This window comes from Sceloporus undulatus, chromosome 6 (assembly GCF_019175285.1).
Source record: "Sceloporus undulatus isolate JIND9_A2432 ecotype Alabama chromosome 6, SceUnd_v1.1, whole genome shotgun sequence".
Classification (NCBI taxonomy): Eukaryota; Metazoa; Chordata; class Lepidosauria; order Squamata; family Phrynosomatidae; genus Sceloporus; species Sceloporus undulatus.
The window spans coordinates 46,370,280-46,392,030 of NC_056527.1; the positions used below are offsets into that span (position 1 = coordinate 46,370,280).

The 21,751-nt window shown below is 39.5% G+C and overlaps 1 protein-coding gene across 3 annotated transcripts in view; it reads left to right on the forward strand.

Moving 5' to 3' along the window:
- Positions 1-21,380, forward strand: part of KCNH8 (potassium voltage-gated channel subfamily H member 8) — a 214,237-nt gene extending 192,857 nt beyond the window's left edge. For all 3 annotated transcript variants that reach the window (XM_042477363.1, XM_042477361.1, XM_042477362.1), the window contains 4 exons: positions 4,544-4,902; positions 13,864-13,970; positions 15,184-15,260; positions 17,606-21,380. In XM_042477363.1, the coding sequence (XP_042333297.1) occupies positions 4,544-4,902; positions 13,864-13,970; positions 15,184-15,260; positions 17,606-18,313 (1,251 nt within the window). In that variant the 3' untranslated portion in view covers positions 18,314-21,380. The remainder of the gene's footprint in view (positions 1-4,543; positions 4,903-13,863; positions 13,971-15,183; positions 15,261-17,605) is intronic.
- Positions 21,381-21,751: the final 371 nt, after the last annotated feature.

Below are 21,751 nucleotides of genomic sequence, written 5' to 3' on the forward strand. Positions count from 1 at the left end.
TTAATATGATGGGCTTAGTTCTACACTAGAACTCCCCCCTCCCCCGTGGCCAAATCCATTTCTCTTTTGAGATAAAAATGCCTCTTATGAGTTTTAGCAGTCATTGAACTGTACTTTTTAAAAAGACTTTTATAAGAGGGCATAGTTAGCATGGATGAAGTTGTGTGTTTGCATGTTCTATTGCTACCTCTGCATGTTTTGTTATTGATATGTGTGGACACATCTTAAGATACTGAAATCTTAAGATTTGATCAAGTCTCAGTCTGTCTAATGTCAAAATATTATGTGGTTTGCATATTGATTCTAACTTCTATATGTTGTTGACCTCCCCAAGAGTTCATTTTCAATTATATTTTGCTGCCATATTTGAAATATCAGCTCTTTCTAGGATTTCTAAACAAGAGTTCTACTTGGCTATATTAAAAATGGAGCGATTTCAGAATATTAATAATTCTATACTACACAGAATAAAATGTTGTAGAAAATTAAACTCCTCTTAATATTGGGATAACAGTGTATACAAATTTATCAGACTCAAATGTGCCAGCGGTCTTTTTTTACTGAAATAGCAAAGTCCAACATAGTGGAGCTAGACTATGTCTTTTGTATGATTTGATCTGTACTCATGGAGAAGAGGGCATCCTTTGACCCTGCAAGGCCAAAGCATTCTAATATGGCTTATTTACATAGGAAGTTTGAGCAGTTCATTTCCCAGATACAATATGGCTAAGATGTTTAGCATGTGAGTCAGCATGCTATAGTGCTTTGAGTGTTGGACTGTGACTCTGAAGACCAGGGTTCTGTTCCCAGCTCAGCTATGAGATTCACTGGGTGACCTTGGGCAAATCACAAGCTCTCAGCCTCAAGAGAAGGCAATTTCAAACCTTCTCTGAACAAATCATGCTAAGAAAATCCCATGAGAGGTTCAGCTCAGGGCTGCTTTAGGACTTGAAGGCACACAACAAGAAGAAGAACAACAACACGACATCTACACAGAGTTGAGACATAATGTGAACATTACATTACCTTATGGCTGCCTAGTGGCATAAGAGGTGGGACAGGTGTTTCTTTAATTCACTCTGTACTAGTAGGATGCAACAAGGGCATTGATAGCTATGGTTTCCCTCCACAGGTGACATAGCCTTCCTCTAAGATTATAGTGCTTATGTCTGTCTGGTAGCCTGCCTTCTGATCTGGAAATTTTAGGGCTTGTCTACACTGGTGAAAAACACCATCCTCACTTTGAAGCTGTTGCTGGCAATCCTAGCAATGTATGTCCATTTATGGGCAAGATTTCTGGGGGGTTTGCCCTTTACCCAACTTTGCTCTGAACTAAGCAAATTCAGGAAAAATCCTGGTGTTTCCTGGAAACCCTGGAGTAATGTCAGGTTCTTTTGGTGTTTGAATAGCTTGATGAGGTGAAAAGGGATGGCCTGTTTTTGAAGCCACCACCACCTCTTTCCCATGGGCAAGAGCTCCATGTAAAGCCTACCTAGCTTGCCATTGCTTCTGCTGAGGACAGAAACAGGTACCTGGACATGTGATCAAGAAGGAATCTGGGGTGCTAAGATTCTGTGAAAGGAAATGGATTAATAACTAGTAATTAAGAGAAACAGTACAATAAGGTAATATTCTAACACTCTTATCTGTACTTTACTAATTTACAACATATAACATCAAAAGTATAGAATACATTTTACCTATGGTAAATATGTTATATGTAATAAAAGGCTGTTATCAATACAGTTAACAGATTTCTAATAAGCATTCAGAAATCAATACAAAACTGGTAATTAAAAATAAATATAATGAATGTGACTATGGATGAGCACACAGTAACTGATTATATAGAGAAGAAATTTATTAATGGAAAGGTTGATGGCATTAGATTGATTTTTGTGATGAAAGGAAGCATTAACAAAAATGTAGTTGATAATTAAGATGAACCCAACAACGTTGATTATGAGGGGAAAGGAGGGGAAGGAAGTGGGAAATATATGCAATGGTATTTATATATGTAAATGTATGTAATTGTATTTGTTTATATGAAAATGTGAAAGAGGGATAGATGTTATTATATTTGATAATACTGTACAGGAAACCAAAAAAATATTCTGTCTGGGCACCCATATCTGCAGTAGAATGGGCAGGCTTTACATGGAGCCCCTGCCTGCTAAGAAGTGGTGACTCTGAAAACAGGCTACCTGTTTCTCTGCATTGCTTAGGGAAGGGGGATGGCACAGCTCTTGGCTCTCTGGACTCCTTGTGGAGCCCATGTCCATTCATTTGTTTTTGTCCTCAACAGAAGTGGTAGCATGCTGGGCAGGCTTTACATAAAGTGCCTGTCTATAAGGAAGTGGTGGCGCTGGCTCCAAAAACAGGAGACTGGACAGCAAGACCAACGCAAAGATAGCCTGGCTGGCCCGAGAACACAATGATGTGGCAGTGCACTGGATTCAGCCTGGTGTGTGTGGTCAGCATCATAGTCAGTCTGGGCCAGTCCAAGGCTTAATACTCTGGTCTGGCCCTGTATTAAGTGGCTGGGATAGATGTCCCCTTAGTCTTTAATCTTAAATGTTACTCAGCTATGAAGATGTCTCTTTCCGCATATGTTCACAGTTACACTTTGCTATCACTACTTCACTCATTCCAAGATTTAACTTTGGTAATGAATATAGGTTCTTACATAACAATACTTGGGTTATTCAGTCTAGGAACATGATGTTGGGTCTTTATTTTTTCCAGTCAGTGTCAGACAGTTTTTAATTCTTCTGTACCATGAGCTGAAATCCAGCATTGTGTTGTTAGACTTGTGTAAACACAAGCAGATCTTCACCCCTCCCATCTCCTCTGCAGTTCCCTACACCACTCCAAAATCAGGGGAGTTCCAGATTAGATTTTGTGTTCCAGTTTTCAACTCAACTCAGTTTGTAGAATTATTTTCTAATTATTTATTAAGAAATGTCCTCTATTTTGAATTTTTCTAAATCACATTGCATTTAGAAGCTTTACATCAAAATTCACATGCATACCTGGAGCTTTCAGCAATTTAGCACTCATATTCTATTTTTATTGGTACATTTTTAAACAGTTATACCTTGCCTATTATTCCCTTCAGGGCTTTCTAAGCAGTTTGTAAGATGGCAAATTGTAATTTCCCCCAATGAGCTTTCTTATTTCCTAACAATCTTATTGGGGCTTCTGTTCCAAGCTCCCTTCTTCTGTCAAGATGTGAAGATGTCGGGAATATTAAACAAGAGGTTCCCAGTCGTTTATATCCCACTGTGGTATAGCCTTCCTCATAGATTTTATGTATTGTTCCCTCCTTTACTTCAGGAAACTATATAAAGCTTATCTTTTTACTATAAGCTGGGTTATTAGAGAGAACAAATTGGTTTTATGCCATCAGTATTAATTTATTTTACTGAATTTTCAAAACTAAAATGTATTTTTGTCAGCAAACTTGGAAAGTCGGGTCAGCAGTGCTGGAAAGCTTCTAAGGCTTACTCAGCAGAATGGTCTCACTACTAAAAATCTGTTGGCTCTGTGGTTCCTTTTCTTCCCTTATTCTTACTTTCTGTTTATAATCAAATACCCCACATCAAAGCAAGTGACTAGTGAGGGGAACAAGGAGAAGAGTCTTTATTCACCTTGCCCTCTGGGAGACTATGTGAATTGGTCCCCAATGAAGAATGTAAGTAACAGGTAGCAGCAACAACACTGAAAAGAGCACAACTGAGCTCTCTCAGTGAGGGAGCCACTGAGGGCATTCTGTCAAAGGGCCCCAAAGTTTGAAATCTAGACTGGTAAATAAGTCAAAATAGAGAGTACATAAATCCACAAAAGACCATATACTAAAGTTAAGGAACATTTCTGGGTGATAAAAAAAAAAAAGTATTTGCATTCCACTTCCTAAACTGTTTTCAGAACCAGATGTGTTATAGATATTCAGGGGAATGAAAATTACAGTAGGCCCTAGGTATCCGCAGACTTGCCATTCATGGATCCAAACATCTACGGATGGCCACCCCACGTTGTCCCCAATGGCAATGTATGCATGTGGCCATGCCTCCATTAGCCCCCATTGTCCGCAGTGGTGGTACGTGCATGCAGCTGTGCCACCATTCGGACAACGGAGGAAGTTCTGTTGTCCCCAATGGCAGCACAGCCATGTGCACATGCCACCACTGTGAACAATGGGGGCTCTCCCTAATGGCAGCATGGCAACAAGCATGTGCCACCACTGAAGTCCTGTTGTACCTAATGGCAGCACGGCTACATGTACACACAACCGTTGAGAACAACAGGACTTGAGCATCTGCAGGGGATCTGATAAGGATCCCCCACAGATACTGAGGGCTGACTGTATTTTCAAACATCCAAGAAGCTGCAAAATCCCTGCAACTGGAAAAATTTTAAACCCTTGATTACATTCAAATAGTTCCATAATGTAATAATAATGTAATTATTACATTATTACAAAATGCAATAATGCTTAATGCTTTTCATTTTTATTTTAATATGACTTATCAATTATTTTTAGGCAGACTCCAAAGGAAATGGGAGCATAAACAAGAGACTTCCATCCATTGTGGAGGATGAGGAAGAGGAGGAAGAGGGCACAGAAGAGGAAGCAGCCACTCTTTCTCCAGTCCACACAAGAAGCACAACCTCCACCCAACAGAAGAAGTCAGGAAGCAATAAAAGCTATCTTGGGATAAACTTGAAACAGTTGGCCTCAGGAACTGTGCCCTTCCACTCACCTATCAGAGTTTGCAGTGCAAACTCTTCTAGAACCAAGCACGAAACGGAACTGCACTACTACTCCAAAAGGAGAGAGAAGAATTTGAAGCTGCACCTTTCCTCACTGAACAATGTTGGCCCTCCAGATCTCAGCCCAAGGTAAATATTAGCAACACTTCTGATCTACCATACTCGTGTTTGTGCTATTGTGCTATCTCTTCTTTGATAATGCTTCGAATAATATCGTTGCCTTAAGTGCCATGCACGTACAGTAAAGTTAAACCACTTTAGTTATAGGATACATCTGCCCCATAATGATATATTTATAGAAAGATTTCAAAACTTGTAAACAAATTTGATATAAAAAAAACCAGTACGGCATTCAGAAAACAAAGCTAAGATGCCAGTAAAAATGCTTCTGCCCAAAAGGAAGCTACAGTTAATTATAAGATTTCCATCATATCTGAATGAGTACATTGTGGTTAACGGTTTCCAAACAAAAAAGAATATTGAGCCAAAGTTTTTAGTTGATTCTTGTATCCTGGATAGAAACCATTAACCATAGTTCCTAGTTTGGATTTAAAAAGGAAGTTATGGTTAGTAATTGTTTTCTGGGTTGCTTGTTTTTTCCTTGGGACAAAAGGGAAACAATCCTGTTGGCTGATTGAAATTTATTCATATTTTGGCTTATTAAGTCTAGCTTTGATCATCACTATATTGCTCTGAGTGGGCCCAGCCTAGCAATACGTCAGATGATGGTACAAATGGATATCAAGTGTCATGCCTAGAAACCTACCCTTCTGGGTGGAATGTCAACCCTCCTTGTAAAGCGTCCAGAAAAGGATTATTTTATTGTTGTTGTTCTTTATCTCAGGTCAGAAAATTTCCCCAAGTTTTAGTGGACAAGTTCAAGGACATCAAAGTTAAAAGAGGGGAGTGTTTACACATCTCTATCTGAGCACTGCTTAATATCATACCTTCCAACGTTTTATGCTGAAGATGAAAACGTTGACACATGTCACCAAACAACATCAGAAAGTAGGCAAGATGGCAGAAGTTATTAATGAGGAAGAACACACAAGTTAAGAGAGGCTGTAGCAGTGGCATCACTATGGGGCTGCAGGAATTACACTGCATGAGAAAGCTCAGAGGGGAGTAAACATCCAGTGGAGCAGTCGCTCATCATCCATTTAAAACCCTCTGTGTCACTAGCCACTGCACCTCTGCAAGTGAGGGGAGAATTCCCCCATTGCAAATGATTGCCCCAGCCTCCCTCTCAGGAAGGGAGGGTGGGGCAGTCCATTGGCTCACCCACTTGTCTGGCCAACTGCATGGGTCCTTCTGGGACTGGCCAGACAAGCAGATAAGGCAGAGGGAAGGAATGGGGTGGGGATGTCCACTGCTGCTGCTTCCACTACCACTGTCACCCCATACTGTATGAAAACAAATCTAGTGGCGCTACTGGGCTGCAGCAGTTTGCTTTTTCCTGAGAAGGGCTAGATTGTGCCCTTCCTCTCCCTGCTGAGTTAACTGAAGGCAAATTACTTCTGCACTTTGAACTCAGACTGCAGCAATTGAAGTAAGTTGAGGACAAAGGGAGAAAGGGGGTGAGAAGAGCAGAAATGGGACATTTTAAAAGCAGCTGAAAAAGTGGCATAGCAATGGGTTAAATTGGGACTGTCCTTCCCAAATTGGGACATGTATGTAATAGTCATGATTAATGTTGTCTCAGCTTGGGAAAAAGGTAGAGAAATGTATGTGCTTGCTTATTTGTGTAGATTTTATCCTCTGTATCCCACAAGAGATTATGACATATACCACAATTTACAAAAATTCAGCTCTCTTCATAAGGAAATGCTTACTCAATATGCTCACCTGCATTTGCTTTCATCAAGATATTAAACACAATCCAGTGGGAAGGTCTCCTGCATAATGTCCACTGAAATATGGGGAAATAGTTAGCACTGTATTCATTTCTTTATGGCTTGGCAATAAAACCTCGTTCAGTTATTTCCAGAGAGGCTATCTGCATGAGCTGCCTGAACAATATCTAAAATAAACCTTCATCTCTATTGTCACATTGCTGACTTGAGTTTAGGATAGTTATAAATGAAAGTAATCATTTTTAATGGGTGCTCAGTGACTTGTAGGAAATAGGTTATAGTTCAGTAAATCTACTTTTCATTCTGTCATGGCTCCCATTGTGTTCTATTCATTAAAGTAAATATAATGATGAGCGCTGTACAACAGCAAAGCTTGCACAGATGCTCATCAGTAGGGGCTGCTTCAACAAATAATGAGTCACCTTGTTTTGTACCTCTATAAGTGCAATCAAAAGAATCAATATGGTGAAGTGGTTTGAGAGCTAGACTACAACTCTGGAGACCAGGGTTCAATTCCCTGCTTCACCATAGAAGCCTACCAGGTCACTTTGGGCAGGTCACACACTCTGAGCCCCAAAAAGCCCAATGATAGGTTTGCCTTAGGGTCACCATTAAGTTGGAAATGGCTTGAGAGCACAAAACAAGAACATGTGCAATCAAAGTGTACAGCAATCACTTTATGTATGTATTTCACCATTTCCCTTAGTCTCTGTGCATGTGCCTTCATGTTGCCTATTGACTTATGATGACTCCATGAATTTAATAGGGTTTTCTTAGGCAAGGAATGCTCAGAGGTGCTTTTCCCATATTTTTTTCCTCTGAAAATATATATAGACTATAGCACATGGTATTTATTGGTGGTCTCCCATCCTATTCTTTAGGATAGAGTTGTGGCAGTTAAAGTGGTGTCAAACTGGTTTAATTCTGCAATGTTGCTACACCCTGAGTAGAACAGGTAAAGCAGAGAAAAATAGGTGGAGGCTAAATATTCAGAATAAAAAGTAGGGGATAAGTGCAAAAGCACAGCCAAATAGCTAAAGAACCAAGAGCTGTCCAGATCTTTTCATGAATATGAACAGGGGGCTGGGATTGTTATGGCATTTTCCAGGGGAACATCTGCACAATAAGGATGCAGGTAGTGTTCCCAGGCCTGGTCCTGAGTCTCAGTGCTTGGACACCTCTCTCCAGTCCACAGGACAGGAGCACTTCCTTGAAAAGTGTGTGTGTGTTTGTGTGTTTGTGTGTGTGCGTGCACACATGTGTATTGACTAGATGTATTTAATTTGAATCTCCTGCTCTATCTCACCATGGTTGAGGTTTTCTGTATCTTTCTCAATGACATCACCTAGGATCACCTAATATCACCACTTTATCCTGTCTGTGACATTGCACAGGGTCATCCCTAGACCTCAGGTTTTGGCCTTGAGCATGACTTGACAACTCTAGGTACACTGTACACTCAACCATAAGTTGACCTCGTGTATAAGTCAGGGGTGGTTTGAGGAGGCAGAATTATGGATTTTGATATGATCCATGGATAAGTTGAGGGTAAAACTTAGAGATATGTAAGAAAGGATCTGAAGAATGAAGCAAAGGGGAAAGATTGTCAAAGAATTTACAGAATTCCAGCAGGTATAAGTGTTTGTGTTCATGCTAAAGTCTGGGTGGATGAGGGGGGTCAGTACTTCCTGCACAGATTACACTTTTGTCTTTCACCGGGGGATGGTTCCTTTTTTTACAAGAGTTAAAGTACAGTACTTACATTGGCCTGTGGCTAAGTTGATTCAGGTTTTTGGGGTCAATTTTTTGAATACAATTTCTAGACTTAAACATGAGTATATACAGTAACTCGTTCGTCGGCCTCGAATTCCGATGGCATCTCTTCTCTCAATGAATGTCTTCAGGCGGTAATGGGCTGGATGAGGAAAAACAGATTGAAACTGAATCCAGACAAGACGGAGGTGCTCATGGTAGCGGCCCCGAAACCAAGAATTGGGTTGCAACCTCCAGTCCTGGATGGGGTCACACTCTCCTCCAGCGACTGTGTTCGCAGTCTGGGGGTGCTCCTTGACTCGTCGCTCCTGATGACAAATCAGGTAAATGCGACGGTCAGGAGTGCCTGTTATCAGCTTCGGCTGATACGCCAGCTGCGCCCTTTTCTGGAAGTAAGGGATCTCAAGACGGTTGTGCACGCACTGGTAACCTCACGCCTTGATTTCTGTAATGCACTCTACATGGGGCTACCCCTGTGCTTGACTCGGAAATTACAGCTGGTTCAAAACATGGCAGCCAGGCTTGTGTCAGGTACATCTAGGAGGGACCACATTACTCCGATTTTGAGGTCCCTCCACTGGCTGCCTATCAGCTTCCGGGCCCAGTACAAGGTGTTGGTTATCACCTTTAAAGCCCTAAATGGCTTGGGTCCAAACTATCTTAGAGACCGCCTCCTCCCCTACAATCCTCCCCGCGCTCTCCGGTCCTCTGGGAGGAACTTGCTGCAGCCTCTAAAATCTAGGCTTGCGGCAACCTCCCAGAGGGCGTTCTCTGCTGTCGCCCCCAAACTCTGGAACGACCTGCCGGATGAGATCCGTCAGATAACAACATTAGACAGCTTTAAAAAAGCGGTCAAGACGGATCTCTTCCGGCAGGCCTTTCCAGATTAACCATCCCGGCCCAGGTTCCCTGATTCCCTCATTCCTCCCGTGGCCCCATCTTAGAGATGGTTGAGGATCAACAGAGGGATATCAGGGTTTTTAGTTTTAATTGCTGTTTTTATCCTTGATATTGTATTTTTAATACGTTATACTATTTAATACTGTCTTAAGGGGGGGAGGGATAAAGTGTTTTTAATTGTCATATTTTATATTTTACTGTTGTTAACCGCCCGGATTGGTTTGCCAGAGGGCGGTATACAAATAAATATTATTATTATTATTATTATTATTATTATTATTATAACTGAATGTACATATGACAGGTCCCATGTGATTGAAAGCCCTAGGTTCCAGCGGCACATATACTCTCTTCAGATGTTTAAATTGATTTCTGTACTTGTGCAATAATTACAAATGATATTTCTTTGGAGTTGTCTACACTGGCAGGAAACCTCACACTCATCCCATAGAGGTTGCGGCATGGACACACAATATTCCTCAAGATTTACAGACAATACAGGGCTTTCCCCAAAAAAATTAGAGAAAAAAATAACTTCCTTTAAACTGTTCATTCACATGGAAAATCCATATCAGCAGAGATTACACAGCCATGTGGCCAGAAATACTCTGCACTATAGGGCATGTGATTGTTGTAGGATCACCCTTTTTTCCCCTGGGTTACTCTGATCTCACCACAGTGAATGTGGCATTATTGGAGTCGCTACAGACCAGGAAATTTCCCTGTGGCTACCAGGTGAGTAAAAGGTTTCCCACCGATATAGACAAATCCTTTGTGCCAAGGAGAGTTCCAAATACAAAATAAATTTCCAACAATTCGTGATTTACAACAATGACAATACAGTTTGCTTTTGTGCTTCTTAACGTAAGATAAAACAGAGGTATGTTTTACAAGGCCCTTTGAGAAAATGCCTGGATATCTAGCCAGTGAGGTATGATACTAATCTCTTGACTTCTATTGTACAGCAGCTAGTTTTTGCTTGTTTGGTAGCCCATGTTTTTCATATATACAGTAATTCCCTCCCTCCTGTGTGAAACAATATCAATCCAGCCTTAGGCTTTGTTTCTGTAGAGTATATCAAATTCAAAATAAGATCATGATATGAGATCTTTACCAAACTGCATCTCTCATTGCAGCTGTAGTACAGCCACCTCTTACATTGACCTGTGGCTGAGATTCTCTCTAATTTAGGGAAGCAAAGTTAGACCATATCTTATCTTTGTCCTTCTCCAAAACTACAAATAGTCCCACAAAAAGAAATGAGATCTGACAAGACAAATTAAGGCATTTTTGTCTCATGTTTCTTCATGGGGAAAGTTCTGGCTCACTTTTATTACTGGAAACAGATATTCTGGATTCCAGTGGCATCACTAAGGGGGTTGCAGGGTTGTGGTCTGCACTGGGTGACACCTGAAAAGAGGGGTGACACATGGTCCGGGCCTCCCCTCATGCTGTCCCATTCTTTTCCTCTTGAGGAGAAGGACAGGGTGACACCAAGAGAGGCTGCACACTTTCCCTCCCCTGTGTGCTGTCTGCAAGCACTCCCTCCCCCCTGTGCTATCTCACCTTTTCTTCATCAGAAAGAGCATGAGGAGGCACTGAGGGAGACTGTGCATGCTCCTTCCCTTCTCCCATGCTGCCCTGTACTTTTCCTCTGAGGATAAGGATGGGGTGGCATGCCCCCCAGAAGTCCCAATCCTACACCGGGTGACACTAAGTTTGGTGACACCACTTTTATTTTCACAGGGGCAGTATTACATTAGTATTTAAATTTAATTGGTTTGGGCTGAACGTGTTGTTGTGTACTTCCTCTTTAAGAGGCAAGCCGAGACGTCCTCAGTAATAATAGGCATTATGGGAGATATAAAAGCGAACAATTTCAGTTTTAGGAGGATGTAACTGGGGGCTTGTATTGCTTGCTCAGAGGCCAGGAAAATCCTGGCCCTAGTCTGTTAAAATCTCTGTTTATTTAAAGTCAAATAGCCTTTAGTGTTCCAACATGTTCTAATTAATGTTATGTGTAACACTCTTTTGCATATTCAAAACATACCTAGCACAGCTGGTATTTTCTTAGCACTCCTGGTGTCTAGATATCCAGTTTGAAGCACTTCTGATTAAAATACAAAGAAAAAGTAGCTTGGTTATTTCACATTTAATCCTGTGAGCACTCATGGAGATGAGGACAGTACAAATAGATGGACTGCTTATAAACTCAGCCTCATGAGTGTGGATTTCATGTGATCTAAACACTAGCTCTCATGCAAAGGGTTGACAGATCTCAGGGCCTGGCATCTGGTCTCCAGTTTTGATTGGTGATGTCCAGGCAGGAGATGAGAGTGTAAATTCTCCAATTGTGATGGATTCAGCTCTGGTCAGGAGGAAAGGACTTTATGCAGATCTCTGTCTTATCTAGTAGAGCAGGATTTTGCTATAATCTGCAAGGTTTTATTGATCTATTTGTTGCAACCTCCCTGGGTGTTGTCTATGTATTGATTTAGTTAGTTAGTTTCCTCCTTCTCTCACACTCATTATAGCACTATAGTTTATCCTCTACTCTGCTGTGCATTCATCTAGTGGGATAGCTTAAGTGTTCCTACATCTCCCTAAATAAACGAGAAGGAATAATCCTCTCATTTCACTCTGATATGGGACCAGCCCCTTTAGATTTCCGTCTTCATTTCCAAACAGGAAAATAAAAGGAGTTTTCTGTTCCTGTTTGAATGACAAGCTGTGAGAAACTATGGTTGGTACTTAATGCACAACACTTAATGACATTTAATTCAATAATCTGGAAGAAAATAAATGTGACTATAACCTTCCTTCTCCTCTCCTAGTAGGAGTGGTGCCCAGGCTTGTCAGAGTACAGAGCACTCTGGACAGAAAATGTCAGAGATGTGGCTGTAGCCTGGAACTGAGACAAAGGTGACAAGGTAACCTATGTTCCGGTGGCAGACAGGATGACTCAACATTTGGAGAGTCTTGAGTCACAGGAAGCTGATGACAGAGGGGCAGGAGATGAAACCAGCAGGCTTCAATTCTGCAGAGTGACAGCTGTCAGATGACAGAAAACTGGGTGACAACTCAGGAGAGGGAAGGACTCAAAACTGTATATAAGAGAGTGAGCTGAATGCTCCGTGTGGTGGTGTTTGTAGATAGCAGTCTGGCAAAGCACTTTGATAGTCTGTTTGTAAATATTGGAACCAAAGATTAAAGTCCTCTTTGTGAAAACTCGGCAGTTCAGCAGTTTTATATCCGGCTGGCAGCTTCGGCGTGGGAGGATTTTTCCTTTGCAGCATGCCCAGAGCTACACAGCAGAGACCTTCCAGTGGCGTTCCTGTTCCATGTGTATGTCTTCTGCATGTTTGCATTATTAATTCTGATTCTACATGCCCCAACAGGGCTCATCCTCAATTCTGCTTTGCATCCACCTTCTGGCAAGAAAAAGTAGACTAGATTGAATATTATTTTGCCCATCTCACTAATTCCCAAATAATCCTTGTGTGTCTAAAAATCTTCTAAGTATTCCCCTCGATCAGCCCAATAATTCAAACACTGTTTAGTTTGACTAGAGTGACACATATTGTAAATAAATCAGCTTCCGAAATGTGTTAAAGTAATTTAAAATTCCTTTTTTTTAAAGGTAAGCTTTTAAATTGCTTTAAATTTTACAGATGGTTTATTATTTTTGATGATGTGGATTTTTATCTGCGTGTGCTTTAATTTTTTGCAAGCCACCATCAATCCCAAGGCTGGGAAAACAGGGCAGCAAAGAGAAAGACAGAGTAGGAATTAAATAAATAATTCCTGTCTCAGAATCCATGGTCCCTGTTACCAAATTCTGTTTACTCAGTGATGTGCAATTCAGCTCAGCAGATGTTCAGAGGTGCTCTGCTTCATTATTTCTTCTCATGTCACAGAGACACAATATGATTTAGTTTAAGCTCTAGAGTTCATCCAATTCCCATTTAAATCAAGGTTCCCAAGTCCTGTCCCATCAATTCTCCTCCTCACTGTAAGAATGCAGAAGTATCTTATTCTTCCTTTTACTTTCTCTTGTTAAGCACTAGATTGCCACAACAAATGAAAAAAACAAAGGTGAGGGAGCAGAGGGGTTGCTTGGAAAAAGGAGCCAAAAAACTACACAACATAGTTTCTTGCAGAACTTGAGTTCTAAAGATTGAGAGGGGGAAGGCCAGTCAGTGGCTCTGGTGGCATTCTGGGACTTGTAGTGTAAAAAGCAACATTTCCAAGCTCTGCTCCATATCTTGAAATAGTATCTCTTGACTGTATTTTTTAACACATCATCTGACTAGTTGGCCATATGAAGCTTCCATCATTCCATCATTTCCTCATTATTTTTGATTCTGATTTTTTGACATTTGTGAAAGAATCCATGGGACAAAAGCCTTCTTATTTTTCTTTTCTTTCCCCCATTTTCTGTTCAAATAACGATAACATTCATATCATAGACACTGTCTCTTAAATTGTGCACACTGTTGCATAAGAACAAAGAAGCATGCCTTCTGTGTGAATGTTTAAAGAAGAGGTTTTCTTTTCAAAACAGGATTGTTGATGGGACAGAGGATGGTAACAACAATGAGGAGAGCCAGACGTTTGACTTTGGCTCTGAACAACTCAGGCAGGATTCCAGAACACCTCCTTCCATAAGAGGTGAGTGCTATATTTAGCCATCTTTCAAATGATTCATAATGCACCTTTATGAAGAGGGCTGCCCTTTGTGGACCACAGACTGTGAGAAATATCCGTTCATGCAACTGGATCACCATGTGCAGCAGAATCCTGCCAAAAGAGTGGCAGAAAAGAAAAGCAGAACAATTTGTTACTGATTTGTTGAAGTTGTTCTTTGGTCATTTACTGGGTGAGGTAACTGATTCTGATACTTACATTGCTATTTCCCTAACCAAGGCCCAGTCTTGTGTGTCCTCCATGCAAAGAGGGATGGTGAAGTGAGGATTCGGTGAAAACAAGTTCATATGGGGCCCAATAAGCCATAAACCCAAAGCCAAAAATCAGAAGACCAATCAAATGGAAGTGGGAAGAACTGAAATAATGAATATTATTTTCAATTATAATTTTTCATAAATTATAAATTATAATTATATCACTACTTGCTAAATATTTTGATAAAAATCATTAGATAGAAACCACTATTGCATTCCATGCTCTAGATTTTATGAAATCTGGATTTTAGCAATCACTTTGATTTTTTAAAAAGAAACACCTGTCATCCTTTTTCTTATGTTGGTCACATACACGCATATACACGCATATACAATCATGCCAAGTTCAGAAGTCTCTTCCAATGCAGGCCCAACTCTTGCATTGTGAGATGTATCTGTATTGTACAGTTATGTCTCTGTACATCTCCAGATGCTACCTTCCCCACAAAGCCAACCATCCCAGCAGTGCAGCCTCCCCATGCAGCATAGCCATTTCTGATTTACACATCATAATTCACTTAGGCTGCATCTGCACTGTAGCATTAAGGCAGTTTCACATGGCTTTAACTGCCATGGCACAATGTTATATGAATCTGGGAGTTGTAGTTTTGTGAAATATTTTGTCTTCTTTGTCAGAGAGCTCTGGTACCACCATAAACTACAGATCCCAGGATTTCATAGCACTGAGCCTCAGTTGTTAAAGCAGAATCAAACTGCATTAATTATGCAGTGCAAATGCAGCCTAAGGGGATGTTGGCTGATATATTGGTGTCTTGATTTTTGGATACCAGTTTTGGCATAGTTTGATATTCTCTCCGTTAAAGTAAACCAGGAAATAATCTTAAATGTACAGTCAAGTGAAAGAGATGCTTGTCTTGATAGACGTTTTCTTGACTATATATTATATACTGTTATTTTGACAGAGAATGAAATTGGTTCTGCTGTGCTGGTTATCAAAGCAGAAGAAACAAAACAACAGATCAACAGACTTAATAATGAGGTATGGAGTGCTTTCTTTTCTTTTATTTAAATTAATCTAAATGCTCTGTGGCATAAATATGGCAACATAAATATGGCAACAATCAGCCACATTCTGAAAGTGAGATGATCTACATTTCTGTAACTGATAGCACCTGATAATTTTAATTCCAAAATTTGTGTTCACCTCCCACAGTATTTGTTCAAGTGACCATGCTTCTACTACCAAAAAACTCCCGCAAAAAAACATTTTCAATGTACTAGGATTTCACCTGCAATTTAATATGTATTTACCTGGAGTGCGGGCTGAAACAGATGACATTTAGACACAACGCACACCCGAGTCGTCCGGAAGCCGAGTCGGCAATTACACACTGGCTGGCATCCGGACAATTTGGGAGTTGTGGCATTCAAAAAGCCAGCTCTAGACTGAAGGGGCAGTGTTTTTCTGCCCCAAACAGGAGTGGACTTTTTCCACTCCTCTTTGGGGCAGAAGCTGGATGGATTGGGGCCATGGCATGCAGTCTGCGGTCCCAATCTGACTTTCACAGGGGTGGCATCATGTCCCTTTGAGGCTGTCTGTTTCACCCCTGAGTCTCATTAAATTCACAGTACTTGACTTACATATTGCAATGTACAGATTGCACTGACAATCACTAGGCGTAAACCAAGTTTGTACAAATGTCTCTAGTAAACTGGTGTAGGGGTGTTCAGTGTACTCCCCATCTTCAAGGCATTATTCACCCTTGAAAAAGATGAACAAATGTTCTCAATAGCTAGTTGATTTCCTTTGCCAGTGACATCAATATGTGTTGAATTTGTAGTAATGAGTGGATTGAGTTGTACAGGTCACACAACTAAATCAGAGAGTCCTTTTGTTTAAAGAAAATCAAATACTTCATTATTATCTTCCTCCTTTTTCGTACTGGTTGATGTATTCCTTGGAAATGTAACATATGGTCTTGTCTTGCTTTCTACAGATTACTTCCACTAATATCAGTTTGATGAACTGCACAGGTTTAATTCTGTGGGTACAGTGACACTAATCTAGCCTAAAATCGATTAGCTGCTACTGGAAGCCAAGTGAAGCTAATTTTTAACTTGCTGCCTACATTTGCTTTTTCTATAGCTACATGACTAGAAAAGGATGTTTCTCTTTAGCTTTAGCCCATGTTCAGTGCAGAGTACTTGCTGTAGTTGCCTCATTGATTTTGGTGAAAGAATGCTACCATAAATGGTTGTAGACTGCCCCTTGAAGCTGCTGTTTGTCTTCACAGTGGCAAATAGCTTGTTTTGGAGCAAATGACACCTTGAATTTTGTGAGCAAATGGTACAGGAAAGAAATATGAAATCTCCTTTTGTTCTCCATGACCCTGTTACAAATTGAAGCAATGGTCATGGTTGTTTTTTCCTTAAAAAGCGATGTAGCCATTTCTTAACATGTTTGTTAAATTATAATATGGTTCATGCATTATGTAGTTTACTCCCATAAAAGTATCTCTTTTCCCAGGGAACACCTTGCTGCCTCAAGGACTTTGTTTATTGGTGCCTTGAATAAATGCAGGTTGAGTCGCCCTTATCCAGAATTCCAAAAGATTCCCAAATCCAAAATTGCCCACATGGGTGGCAGAGATAATTACACCTTTATTTCTGATGGTTCAATGTACATAAACTTTATTCATGCACAAGATTATTAAAAAATATTATGTATAAAATTACCTTCAGGCTGTGTAAGGTATGTATGAAACATAAATGAATTTCATGTTTGGACTTAGGGCCCTCCTCCAGGATCTCTCATTATGCATGTGCAAATATTCCAAAATCTGAAAAACTCCAGCAGATTTTGGATAAGGGAGGTCAACCTGTGATAAGCATTTTGGATAAAGGAATGTCACTCTATGATAAACATGCAGAAAACGTTTTCAGATTCCTTCCAAATTAGCTATCCTTCATTATCTTTGGTTTTAGCTCTGAAATTATTCAGTCAAACCACATTTCACTGGGGGGGGAGGTTCATTCATTCTGCTGGTCTGTTTTATTTCTATGAAAAAACTTTTACTTCACTAATTTTCAGTTAAACTGAACAAAAAACAAAATAGGTACTATGTTGCTACTTTGGCCATACATTGCTACGAAACCATGAATACAATACAGAAAATAAATCAATCTATTTACTTTATTTAAAACACTTTTAATGAGAAAATTGCAACAACGGTAGTTGCAGTAATTTTATAACTGGAATAAGAAAAATAGGAAAAGTTGTGAAATGGAGACAGTCATCAGAATCAAATTCTCTTCCATATATTCATTCACAAGTAACTTCGAATTATGATCTGTAAATATATCTGTCTGTTCCTAATATTTCAGGTCACTACTTTGACTCAAGAGGTCTCTCAGTTAAGTAAGGACATGAAGAATGTGATGCATCTCCTGGAAAGTCTGTTGGTGACACAGAGGTCTCCAGATTTCTGTGCGGTGCATGGCCCAGCCATGAGTCCCAGCATGGACAGCTTGCAGACTAGAATGACTTGGACTAAACATACACCATGCATGCATAGGCAAGTTCCAAATGTTACTTGCACCAAAGCGCAACTCTGTCATTCCAATACAATAGCTGGCTTCTGGAGCATGGATCCAACCTCTGTAGGTAGCAGTCCACAAAGAACTGAACCACACATTCAGAATTCTACAGACAGTGAATTTTATTATACTTCAGGCCTCGAATATTCCCCTTCCCACTACCATATACTCCAGAAAGACCATTTGCAGTTAGTGAGTTGCACTTCTCCACCTTCGGACACCACTTTGACTCCTCTCCAGTCTATTTCAGCCACTCTGTCATCTTCCATGTGCTCATCATCAGAGACATCGTTACACCTTGTGCTGCCCAGCAGATCTGAGGAAGGCAGCTTTAGTCAGGGAGCAGTCAGTTCACTAAGCCTTGAGAACCTGCCAGGATCTTGGGACCTGGAAGGAAACACAGGAGCAGCATCTGCACAGACCTCAGAAGATTTGCCTCTAGATTTTAAGACAAGTACAGTGGATCTTCAAGACAGTAAAGCCATAAATGTATAATGGAAATAATGATGCATTACTGTAAGCATGCTCCACAACTGCCAGCTGTACGCTTATCCAGTACTGCATGACATTTTTGCCTTTTCTTGGATACCCATGGAAATTTGTAAACCTGAAAATTCACATTGTTGGGAGAGCAGCAGAAAGACAGAGGATTAACTATGTTATTTGAAGAGAAACAGGTTTCCAAGTTTAAGAAGCACATTGAAAAGCATTTTAGACACAAATGTAACTTAACTGGATGACTCAACAGGCTTTTCTGATACTCTGCAACTCCAGAGAGATGAAGTAGCTGGGCAACGAGGACTGAGGAGCTTCTTTGTGTGAAACAGAGGGTTTTTCCTCCCTGTGTGCTTGATTGTTGATTCCAGATAACATCTATAGCACTGTGTGCTTCAGATGATCTAGGCTCCTGCTGGTATTTATGGCAATGTTGCAAAAGCAAAGGGACAGTTACCACTGCATGTCATCTCCTTGACAATCAACCAAATAGAGCTGGTAGAGAGTGGTTAATTGTTGCACGTTCTTTGTTATGTAAATCAGAGTACTTTATCAAAACACTATTTTTCTATACTTACTAAGAAGTATGTATTTACAATATTTATAAGAAGGCTGCTAAGGATTTTGTTTTCCTCCTCCTCCTCCTCCTCCTCCTCCTCCTCCTCTTTCTCCTTCTTTTTGGAGCAATGCTTGTTTTCAAAATTAATGCACTACCATGTACAAACTATTATATATTAGGTCAAACTATTCTTAATTTAAAATTCTTCCCTACTTTCTGCATGCCATTTGCAGTGAATTTATCCTTGCCAGTAAAATGCAAATAAAGGCTAAAGTACTATTTTATTTACAAAAGAATAAAAAACCCAAACGGCATTTACAATGTTAAGTCAGATAGTTATATAAATATCATGTGAGCTGTACTGCCTTAACATGATCTCCAATGCTCTTATTTATGCTTTGCACAGCATCAGCACTTTTTCCATCCTCTCTTTATTTATTTCTCCTTTATATGGTCTGATAACTGTTTGAGCATAAATCCTAAATCTCAGGGGTAACTTCTTCAACCAAGAAAAAAAAATAACCTGGGGAATTGAAAACTGGAAATAAACCAGAGAACAAATATTTCTGAAATAAGTTTCAAAGCAAATATTTAAAGTTGTTTTTACCAGCAAAAGAATGAGTAGTCATTAACTAATTAGAAGATATTTATCAATTGACTTGCACTTTTGTACATTAGGATACCATTAGGAGTGATAAAATAGATAAGTAAATTTACCCAAATAAGTATTGTAATGTATAATGCTGTAAAACGGAACAGTTAACGTCTGGGATGTGTAGAACATCTGACATACACAAGCCAATTACTATATCATAGACATTTCAATGTGCATTTTGAATATGCAGTATCTGTTATCATGACACTAGGTATGCATTATAGTTTGCTTGGTAAATAATATGCTCCTCTTTTTTTTATACAGAGAAACCCCAATATAGAAAACTTTTTGGAACCGCAAGGGAATATATACTTCTATGCTTGTCAAATTCTGAGAGTCATTTATATGAGGCCTTAATGAAGGGAGGGCAAAGCAAACAATTTTGCGTCCAAACCAGAGCTAAAGCCTGAGGTGTACTAACTGAAACAACCCCAAAAGTCCTGTCTTATGTTTGACATACATAACTTCCAGTCTCAGATTTAATCAGCTTTCTTCAAATTACTGAAACAGCTCTTTTAATTTCAAATTGTATGCCATATAATGTGATTCTGCCTAGGTTTTATCATATGTAAAGCCTAATGAGTTTAAGAAGTCTCCAGACTTATTCTTTTGCTACAGTTTTGCAGACATTTTTTCCCATCTAGGTAAGTTCAAAATGAAATTAATTAACAAGCTACACATGGGAATGATAAATCTCATTCTCACAATAATAAATAATTTTGACATTTTTCTCTTTGCTGTTAGGAAATAGTTGAAAACTATTGCTTGCCATTCAGAAAATATTCTGTACAAAAGAATGCTTTTTCACTGAGAAAACAGCTTTTCTGTGTAGAAAACAAGTTTCCTGAACAGAAAAAAACAGTGTTTTCTGTACAAAGAATGCTGTGCTCTATGTAGGAAACTTATTTTCTACAAATAATGTTACTTTCTACAGAGAAAAAAATGCTGTTTTCTATGCAAGAAACTTATTTTGTGTACAAAAATGGCTGTTTTCTTGTATAAAAATGATTGCAAAGATTCTTTCCCATCTAGCAGTCCCTTCATCGGGGTTTAATGACACTTTATAAGCCTGTGTTTCAATCATTTTTTAAAATATTTCCAAAATGTTCTTTCCATTCCCATATTTATAATCTAAGATTTACAACAAAGATGTTTGTATATAGGTAAGGAGAAGCTTTCATGGAAAGGACTCTCTGTATTTTACAGATTCTCCTGGAATGCTACGGTATGCTCCTTGTCTTTTTTTCACCGTGATGACCATTGCATTGAAACAGAGATTTTAATTTTGGAACCACTTCATTTTTCTTTATTGATATGTATTTTTTATTTCTATTTATCATTTGTAGAGTGAGACAGTGTCTTCTACAGAACTATGAATGCTGGTTACTCTAGTCTCCGTGGTAACATTTTACTTGCCCACTTGGGAGCACAGTCAGTTACCAAGTCATAAAGCTATCTTCCAGGCATAAGCCAGCAACAGCCACTATAGAAATACATATAATCCTAGCTCCTACTCCTGCATCTATCTCCCCGCATGGATTGAAAAGTATAGGAAACAATATTAGATACCCAAATTTACAAAGTATTGAAAAATGAAGGTAAAGGATTGTTTTCTAGATGGGTGAATAAATGTTTACCTTTTCCAGCTTATAAGCACATTGCAGTTGGAAGCAGGCGTGTTCTGATAGCTGGCCATTTTATTTTTGATGATAACAAAAGTATATATCTATATATTTATTATGTTTTGCTTCACTTTAGAAACAAGACATATATAGAAAGAAATGAATAGAATTGTTGCACAATGACCCAGTACTGTATGTTTGGTTTTAAAAAAAGGCAATGCAAGTACCATAATGGAGCAAATAAAGCTCAAGTGAACCATTGTTATGCTCTCTTTAATTTTATGTGCATATCTGTAGACACAATAACACTACCTCTTTCGTCATGAAGGCTGTGACACCACTAATTGTAATTTCCTGTGAATTCCTTCTCCTGAGTTCCTGCTGGGAAGGATTCAAGCAGATGGGAAAGTCAGAGGCTGGTAAAATTATTTTTTGAATTATAGTTCCCAGAATCTTCTAACAACATTGCCCATACTGGCTGGAGCATTCTAGAAGCTGACATCCAAAGAGTAACTATTCCAAGTTGTGCTAAAGGCTTGCACAGTTGTCTCCCCAATGATGGATGCCATATACATACACCTAGTACAATTATATGGGATTGC